The following is a 10,000-nucleotide window of genomic DNA, read 5'->3' as shown; positions in this document are numbered from 1 at the left end:
CATTTCTGTTAAGATGTCGTGTTGCCAGGAAGCCTTCGATAAATTCTTCCTCTCTCTTTAGAACTCCAAAGGCACTGACTGCACACACTCTGCTGTTTACTATTCTTAGCAATTCCAGCTAACCGGCCATTCCAGTCAGTAAAGCGAAGGTGGCTGAGGTGAAGACACATCGTGACTGTCAGACGCGTGTGGGACCCCGGCAGGGTACATGCCCCTTAGTTCATGTTATGTGGTAAATGTGAAGCATTTATTAAAAGAGTGTAAGGTGTCACGGGTTGTGTATGTGACACTTACTACCAAGTTTTCCCCTCACACTAAACATCACATTTTCACTTTCCACAGATGAACGATATACAAACACAGATCGCATGAAACGGTAACATTAACCTTCCAGCTGACAAATGATTAACGTTTTTTCTTTTCTCTCTGTATGCTAATGTCCTCTGCACAGATATGACCGAGGGCTCCGCTGGTCAGTATTTATTAACTGGTGTTGCACTGTAACTCTTCCCCAGTCCTCCGCTGCCGAGCTCAGCCGGACTGTGCTGTTGTTGCAGTCAATCCATTCCCCACCAGGGAGAAATGAAGCCACGTTCTCTTTTCTTGTGTTCCTTTCTCTGTGTTCTTGGTCCAACTGACACATGACCTGATAACAAAGAAAAGGAACAAGAAGAAATGATCAGAAAAGAGCATGAAGGTGGATGATAGAGAATCATCTCCCTCTCTGGAACTTTCCCCTGTGGCATCAAACGAAAGCACTCTTTGCCCAGTTTCACACACACACACACACACACACACACACACACACACGCACACACACACACCAAAAATTGTCAGAGGTAAATTAACACCTAGAATGTACATTTGAAAACAATGAAATTTCATTGTTCTCAAACACCTGTGCACTATAGGTGTTAAATTAACACTAGTGATTTTTTTTCTCTGCATTTGACAGCTTGTAGACAGACCTGCAAATGAGCTGACAAATGACATATTGTTAATATCCTGTTTTACAGCGATTTTTTTTTCTTCACGCGCACACACGTGCGTGCGCAGACACTCACTGATGGGTGCACTACGTTCTTTCTTCTTTTATTCTTTCTTGTTTTTCTTGTGCCGTTCCTCACCTGTGTATTCTTCACTCTACACCACCTGGCTTTCACTCAATTCTCCCCTAACCTCTTAGTTTTCATTTCTCCTTTTCTCTTTATCCTCTGTTTTCTTTTCCTTTTTTATTCCTTTCCAGCTTTATAGAAGTGTGTGCATGTGTGAGTGTGTGTGCATGTGTGTGTCTGCGTGTGTGTGTGTGTGTGAGTGTGTGTGCGTGTGTGTGCGTGCGTGCGTGCGCGTGTGTGTGTGCGTGCGTGCGTGCGTGTGTGTGCGTGCGTGCGTGCGCGTGTGTGTGAGTGTGTGTGTGTGTGTGTGTGTGTGTGTGTGTGTGCGTGTGTGTGTGTGTGTGCGTGTGTGTGTGTGTGTGAAGTGACCCCTCTCCTCCTCTCCTCCTCTCCTCCTCATCCTCTCTTACCCCACTGTTTCTCCTCAGGGGTTTCACCTTTGTTGCATACTTCATTTCTACTGCATCTCATTACCTGTAAATGGCCGGCAGGATACCACACACACACGCACACACACACACACACTCACACACACTCACACACACACATGCACGCACACGCACGCACACACACTCACACACACACACACACACTCACACTCACACACACACATGCACACACACACACGCACACACACACGCACGCACACACGCACGCGCACACACACGCGCACACACACACACACGCACACACACGCACACACACACACACACACACATGCGCACACACACACACATGCACACACACAGGGAATATAACAGTAGCTTGTTTGCAGTTTCTCATTACCCCTACATGGCTGAAGGCGTTGTCCAAGGTCGCAGTATTTTGTTTTTTTTTAGAAACATTCACCTCACACCTGAGGTGAAGGAGTGACTCGTCACATTTTTAGCTTTCCTTCATCGTCACTAATAATCCATGGAGGCTGTGCAGCTCACTGATGGCTGTTTTCGTTCTGCCCCTTTCTGCTCCCCGTCCCTTGCGGCAGCCACGCCTCAGGCTACGAAATAAGTGGAGAGTGCTCTGTGGAAGCCCAGCAGTGACGGGAACGGCCAGGGAACGGCCGGGAATGCCCCGGGAACGGCGCCTGCATCGCCGCAGCTGCCAGCGCTAATGTCTAAGGTCATCACCCGGAGCACGAGGAGAGTGATTCAGCATGATTGTGTGAACCTGAGAGTGCGTCAGACAGAGAGAGAGAGAGACAGAGAAAGAGAGAAGTGTCTGAAATATCTATAAATTGCTGGTCACTCCAACTCTTGCCATTCCTCTTTTTAAAATGGTGTACTGAGTTTTTCAGCAAGCTAGTTGACGCAACATTTTCCTGTGTCTCCATGGCAACAAGGTTGAAGGTCGGCCCCTATTAAGCTCTGTTACCTCTAATCATTACAGTCCCCTGCTGGCTGTTTATTGGGCAGAGCATGACCTTTGGTCCTTCCTGACCCTATGGGGCACAAGCCGGTCACAGACTTTTGGCCACACACCCACCAGAGAGCAGTGACCCTGAGGTCAGAGCAGCTGATGATGGGGTCGACGGCTACGCCGTGGCGCCTCTGCACACTGGCATTGTCTTACGAGTTAGAAGGGTTCAGACACAGCTGGAATGCATCAAGGTGCTGGTGATTCTCAGAAAGCTGGATGTCCTGCAGACTGGTTCTGGTACCTGCCTCTGCACAGCGGCTGAGATAGGAGCACCGTTAGTGGAACATGGGACAGTTCATGGCCTCTACTTGACTTTCTGTGCTCAGACATCAATAAGCACTCTCTGCTCTCCTCTCAGTCTGAGCCATTTATTTGTCTGCTCTGATGTGTGTGTGTGTGTGTGTGTGTGTGTGTGTGTGAGTGTACGTATATGTGTATACGTCTGTGTGTATTCGTTTGTGTGGCTGTGTTTTTGTGTGTAATTCTACCCTTGAGCAAAATAAATTCTGACTCATAACATAGGCCTATCTGGCTATCTAGCCGCGCACATTGACCTGTCAATGTCTCTTTTTCTAACATTGTCTCTCCTAACACACACACACACACACTCACACACACACACATGCAAGACCTTTGCTGCTTCAACACTTCCCGTCATCATATTGTTTAATTTTATTCTAGATGCGGCTCGTAGACCCCATCGTTAAAAACCAGCGCAAACTCTCAAAATCTGTTGTCAAATATTTTAAGTTTAGTGTCGTTTGCAAGTGTAGTTCTGGAAAAAGTCTCTCTATGTGGTTTTATTCATAGAGCATAAATGCAGGGTACAGCAGGCACTTTTAGATGTCCCACTGCACCTTTCCAGGCTGTTTCAGGTGTCCCAGTGAAGCTGGAATATGCACTGTGCCCCATCAGAGTGCCTGTTTGCCTGTCTGTCTGCCTGTCTGTTCATCTGCTTGTCTCTCTCTGTCTAGCTCTGTTCTGCTTCATCAGACACAGTGTTTAATAAGCTATTTCATCTCTCTCTCTGTCTGTCTCTCTGTCCTCGGAGATGTCGAGTGAAATGGGGAAGCAGTGCCTTCATGTTCCTCTGACTGCGTCAGGCTGCCCACTGTGCTGCCATGGTAGTTTAATTATGTTCATAATTGGCTCTCTGTGCCCTGGGTGGTAATGTAGGCTGTAGGATGGCATCTGTAAAGGGCTCTTCAGTGGAGCAAAGCCCTGCAGGCACTGCAGTTTTAAACATGGATTACTGCTAGACGTTAGACCGAGATTAAGCTTATTCACTGAGGTTGGCTTTCTTAAACTATAGGACAGAATGAAATCTGTCCATTTGGTTTGCTGATAAGAGAGTTCATAATCAAATGCCATTTAAGGTAGTTAAATAACTGACTGTTTCTTGGTTTTATTTTTTATTTTTTCAAAGTTATTTTTCTCCCAAGAAAGCCATAGAAGCACGCGATCAATACACATATACACACCTTTCACAGGACAGAAGTGGCGAGCTCAATGTGTGGAGGGAGCTATTCATGGAGTGGACACTGTGGAAAACCCTGTGGGAGCTATGCCCACTCTGTGCTCCGCCCGTCGTCACGTCCTTGGCAGTCAGGCTCATTGTCCTGAAATAAAAGCTGCTCGGGAACATCCTTTTCTGGTTCGTGAAGAACTCTGGTCTCCAGCTTCAGTCGCAATGCCAGCCACCCCACTGTAGGGAGAGACACGTACGCACCGCTGCTGAGGGTGGAAGGCTTTGTTCGTGAGTGGGTTTGAGTGCGGTTCGGCGTTGCGGCTAAGGACTTGTACTCTTTGCAGTGGTGGATACTCTTGCCGATACTCTTCCATTGCAGTGAGAGGGCAAATTGTGGTGGAGGAAGTGAAAAAGAGGCACTGGAAGCAGGCCGTGCAGCGGACGCCATGGTGGTCCTGTGTGTGTAAGATGGTGAATGTGGCAGTATCTGCTCGATGCGCGTTCAAACAGCAAAGCGTGTCTTTTCTGTTCCGTAGCGTCTTTTTGTTTGTGTTTCGACGGCTCCAAGGTAAGGCTGGCGTTTTTACGCTTGTCTGGGAGACACTTTCCCCTCAGAATGTCAAGAGAAATCCAGAACAGGGATAATATGTGAAAAAGGGAAAATTGTACCAACATAGTTTAGGCCAAACAAGCCTTAATGGATGTACAAATCTATTAGACTGGCTATTAAACTGATAGAATCTCTGCTCATCTATCACTGAGAAGCCATGAGAGGGAGATGTCGTGTGTCTTGCGTCTTATCTCGGAGTGATGTATTCGAGCCATCAGGCCCATGGCAGGCTGAGTGAGTGAAATGAATGTAGATAGGGCTGTGGATGAGGGTGGGCCCCTCCGCACGGCCTCGTCCCTGTGGCGGGGTGAGCCACGCTCCAGATCACTGCCACATGATCCATGCTTTGCTGCCTATAAATCAGTTTTCCTTATAGCTGATGTGGCACATTCATTTAGGTTTCATCCATCCATCCATCCATCCATCCATCCATCCATCTATTTGTGCAACATCCTCCTTCTCCCCTTGGGATGCTCTTTGAAGGTAAATTGTTAAATTGAGTGCCTTCTTTCAATTCACATTTCAGTCCTGTGTGCTTGACTACAAGTGCATGGACCCATTAAGTTCTTCTGAAAGCTCTCCTAAAACATCTTTGCTCGGGCAGGTCTGCCTTGGGTACATGGTGCTTGGTGGTTACTTCTAATATCTCTCTGGTCTTCAACCCAGCGTGTCATAGTGCTACAATAAAACTATAGTGTACATTTATTGCTGAAGATGGCCACACACCTGGGGTGCAATAAGATTTAATGGGACTGATTGAAGTCTTTCAAACACACAGCCATCACCAGCTCCTGTGAGAGTTTGTTTCCTGCCACCATGTCACTCCACCAGTTCAGTCTGTTTGTATCATAAGACATGTGGGAATACAACATCTGGGTTGGTCTCTTTCTCTTTCTCTCTCTCTCTCTCTCTCTCTTTCTCTCTCTCTCTCATTCTCTCTCTCTCTCTCTCTCTCTCTCTCTCACACACACACTTCAGCCCTGCATGTGAACAGGTCATTAACACATTCATTAAGTTGTCATTAGTGTCAGTATGGGAAGTTAATTAATGTTACTCAAGGGGGTGGGGGCTATGGGGGTGTAGCTATTTTGGGCTCTGATTGGCTTCTCTCTCTCTCTTTCTCCCTCTATCTCTATCTTCCATTTCTCTTTCTTTGTCTCTTTCTCTCTCTCTCTCTCTCTCTCTCTTTCTCTCTCACCATTTCAACACCCATCCTCCCTCCTCCCCTCCTTGTAGTGATGGTGGCTAGCCGGTTAGTAAAAAAATAAAAGACAGAGAAATGGAGAGGAGTAAGTGAGAGGAATGACAACAGTCATTTCCGAGATGGATTGATTCAATTTAGCACAGGTTTGCAGCATCAGGTGACATATGGTTGTGTGGATGTGTTGACTTCTCTTCATTTCTTTAGGCATGCAGGAATTCTGTGTGTGTGTGTGTGTGTGTGTGTGTGTGTGTGTGTGTGTGTGTGTGTAGGTGTGACTGTGTGTCAGACAGCTGACACATTCTATCCATTTGATACTGGTCATACCGTGTGCCTGAGTTCTGAATGAGAGTCGTTACCGCTGCAACCAGCAATTTTACCGGTTTACTAATTTCCTCTAGCACAAAGCTTTTTCTGTTATGCTCATTAGTACCCCAATTAAAACCCACTCTTTATCCAGCCACTGTTACTGGGATTTGACTGGTGAATCTGCAACGTCCATGTAGAGTGTGATGATTTGGAGATATAGTGTGTATGTCTGGGTAAGCAGCAACACCTGCATCACAGCAGCTGTTCTGTCCTTAACTCTGCCTTGCCTTTCCTCCCTGCTTAGCTCTGTGAGCGCAGAGTAGCTCACCTTCTCTAGGTGCTGCTGGCCGATCTGAAATCAGCGTCACCGTGTCTCTCGTAGGCATTTGAGCAGAACCAGCTGGTCCTTAATCAGCACAGTCCCAGCCTTTTGTCACACACCAAAGGAAAGTGCAAGAGGACAAGGGCAGCGAGATTTGACATGAATGTTGCAATGCAACGAAGCATCATGGCGGTGGTTTAGAGAAACAGTCTCCAGTGGGTGTGGTGAGGAGAACAGGGCCGTGCGTGATCACAAGCTCTTTATCTGTTTCCACCTCTCTTTCCTGTGGCTTGGCACATCCTCTGCTGTCTGCTGGCAGGTTGCCAGTAAGCCAATATCTGAGCATAACCCCCCCCCCCCCCACGCCGCTCTCCCCTGGTGTGGAGTCAGGCCCCGGCTATAAGCCCCGTGGCCACTTAAAGATAGCCCTGCGCAGCTCCGCCCCAAAACCACCCCACACACTTCTGCTCAGGGATGCGGGGGGGGGGGGGGATAATGTGAGTTAAAAGTAGAATGGCTATAATATGCACAATTCAGGAGATGACAGAGTAAAGGCTGGGTGAAGGGGCCTGGTTAGTGGTATAATGCCATTAAAGTCACCCCGCGACGAGCATCTTGCAGCAAAGGCAGCATGATGGAGGTGCTATACTCAGTCTGCTCTGCTGAGGCACAAGGAGCAAAACATGCAGATCTCTCACATAGCAAACCACTAAGAGTTGTCTAAATGATATATCAGACTGCATGTGTGTGTGTGTGGGTGTGTGTGTGTGTGTAAGCCCAGGGGACCCAGCAACAGGCCCATTAGTCTCTGTACAACCATGTTTCCTCAGTAATGTAGTAGTGTGGAATACTGCATTGTATGCTGACTTATTGGTCCTGTCACATCGCTGGCCAACCTACATCCCTGACCTGGGGGCGTGGGAGTGACTTACAACCCTTCCTTACAGCTTACAGAAGGGTTATGGAGGATTATGTATAATAATAAATTCACTATACACACACACGTGTGTGTGTGTGTGTGTGTGTGTGTGTGTGTGTGTGTGTGTTTGGGTAGGTAGCTCTTTGCTACTACCACTTCTATTCTATATTAATAATAATAATAGTAATAATGGTAATAAAAAATAATAATTAGACAAGTCCAATAGGTGGAACAGTGCAGCAGTGTAGTTAGACACTGAGTAGCTGGGAGCAGTAACTGAGGCTAAGGGCCAAACAATAAATGATGGCACAGATAAGCCTGTGTCAAACACACGAACACACACACACACACACACACACACACACACGCACATACGCATGCACACACACACACACGCACGCACGCACGCATGCTCACACGCACGCGCATGCACGCACGCACGCACACACACACACGCACCCAAACACACACACACACCAGCGTGATTGGTGGTGAATGAAGTGTAAGTGATGGATACGAATGCTAATGTCCTTTGTCAGATGGGCGAAGCCTGACGAATCAAAGTGGCTCCTCTTCTTTCCTGTGACTGGCGTACGATAGCTCCCCATGCATAAGAGAGTGGATTCAGTCATAGCCAGAGAGGCGGAGGAAGGCTGGGAGTACTGGCTGCATCGCAACAAGATCCGAACATGCCGGATTGCATGTGCATGACACTTTCATCACACGCCGACTACTTCTAACCAAGATTCAGGGTTGCCTATTTTTGCCATGCCTAAATTTGTCATGCCATGCCATAGCATTCTCTGACCCCCTTATACAGGCATTGGGAACCATTACAGGGTCAGCCATGGGTTAATGAGTGTGTGTGTGTGTGTGTGTGTGTGTGTATTTTGGGGCAGATGGTTTGAATCTTTATGAAGTTAACAAATGCAAATGATATGGGACCAGCCTGTTTACGCTTGCTCCACTGAAAAGGGGACGGAGTTGGAAATGAGCCTTCAGGTGGATGTGTGAAGAAAGAGGTGTGTGTTTGGACTGTAGCGCCGGCGTTGTGTGAGAGGAGGCTTTCTCCCTGGAACCCAAGCGTACACTGCAGCTGTCGTCCACCCCGCCAAAGCTGACTGACGGCGCACGGGGGAAAGCTTCTTTATTTTGACACTTCACTTCTTTTGTGCCTTCTGTGATCTGTCTATCTTTCCCCTTTTGCTTCTAAACAACGAAGCGAAGTGTGTGATTGTGTGCAACTGTGTGTGTCAGTGCGTAATGCTGGATGGGCTTGCTTTGCGGTTTTATTGCTCATTATTGTGCCTGTGTGCTGCATAATGCAAGTGTATTTAAGGGTGTTCCTGTGTTAGCATGTGTCTGTGCGTGCTTGTGTGGACATGAGCCTCCAAGTGCATTTGTGTGTATGTGTTTGTGTAGTGGTGTGTGTTATCCTACATGTGTTTGTATATCTGCGTGCGTGTGTGTGTGTGTGTGTTTAATGAGGGCGTTGGGAACAGATGCCCCATCACTCTGCTGCCCTCTCTCTTTTCCATTAGGGTTGACAAATCAGCTGTCACTCAGGTTGCACTCCAATTTACCCATAATGACTTGCGCCTGAAACCCGACGGCAGGGCAGACTTCCTCCCGTCTCTCTCTCGTGCTCGCTCTGACTCGCTCTGACCATAATTCCCCATTTCACCCGGTCTTGCTCAGTCTCTTGTTCTCACTCTCACTCTCTCTTCATCTCTCTCTCTCTCTCTCTCTCTCTCTCATTTTTCTCCTTCTCTCTACCTAACACACACTCTAGCACGTTCATCCTCTCTCTCTCCCTCTCTCTCCTTCAGTTCTCGTCTCTCTCTCACCCTCTTTCACACACACACACACACACACACACACACACACACACACACACACAGATGAGTGTGAGGAGAGAGCATGCTGTGTGCTCCTCCTCTCTGCTCAGCCACGCAGTCGGCAGCGGGATGTTGTGATAGAGAGAAGGAGGTGAAGGAAGAGAAGAGAAAAGAGAGAGGCACGGATGGGCAGAGGGAGTGCTCTCACCCTGCATTCGGGATGAAGGGATAACCCCTTCTCCGCGTTGCTTAGGGCCCCCTTGTTTTCAGCTGATCCCCAACCCAGCTCAAACCTTCCTCTCTGCCTGGCTTCCCTACTCGGATCTCCTGGGAAAAGCCCCGGAGCAGGAATGGATTCCCTGATGTCCACCTCCTTGGCGCCCCAGGGACTTGTGTGAGGAGTGCAGCCCCTGTTTCAGCGTGCTCTGCTGCAGCCATCAGCAGCAGGGGTTCCCCGCCGCCGACCGCCTCTCCGTGAACGCCTGACTCCACGAACCGCCAGTACAGCATGTTTGGACTAAAGCCTCCGCTCTACTATCTGTCTGGTATGATGACATTAGCTGAGCCTCTGTGTGTGTGTGTGTGTGTGTGTGTGTGTGTGTGTGTGTGTGTGTGTGTGTGGCATATATGAAAGGCTAGGAGGTTAATTGGAGCAGAGGTGTGATGATTAGGTAGGTTAAGGGGAGAGCAGGAACAAGGGCTAGTAGTGTATAGAGATGAACGAGAGAGAGAGAGAGAGAGAGAGAGAGAGAGAGAGAGAGAGAGAGAGAGAGAGAGAGTTTATGCTCTATACATAGTTTAT

The 10,000-nt window shown here is 48.1% G+C and overlaps 1 protein-coding gene across 5 annotated transcripts in view; it reads left to right on the top strand.

The window, feature by feature from the left end:
• LOC113573145 (genetic suppressor element 1-like) overlaps positions 1-10,000 on the top strand; it is a 66,381-nt gene that overhangs the window by 11,647 nt on the left and 44,734 nt on the right. The window contains exon 1 of one of the 5 annotated variants that reach the window (XM_035520637.2): positions 9,381-9,743. The exons of 3 other annotated variants lie outside the window; for them this stretch is intronic. In XM_035520637.2, coding sequence (XP_035376530.2) covers positions 9,707-9,743 — 37 coding nt within the window. In that variant the 5' untranslated portion in view covers positions 9,381-9,706. Of the gene's footprint in view, positions 1-9,380; positions 9,744-10,000 lie in introns of those variants that run through there. One more of the 5 variants, XM_081711899.1, reaches the window with a different exon arrangement.

Source organism: Electrophorus electricus, chromosome 4 (genome assembly GCF_041902795.1).
Source record: "Electrophorus electricus isolate QZ-2024a chromosome 4, ASM4190279v1, whole genome shotgun sequence".
NCBI classification, from domain to species: Eukaryota; Metazoa; Chordata; class Actinopteri; order Gymnotiformes; family Gymnotidae; genus Electrophorus; species Electrophorus electricus.
This window is presented reverse-complemented; position numbering and strand designations above follow the sequence as displayed.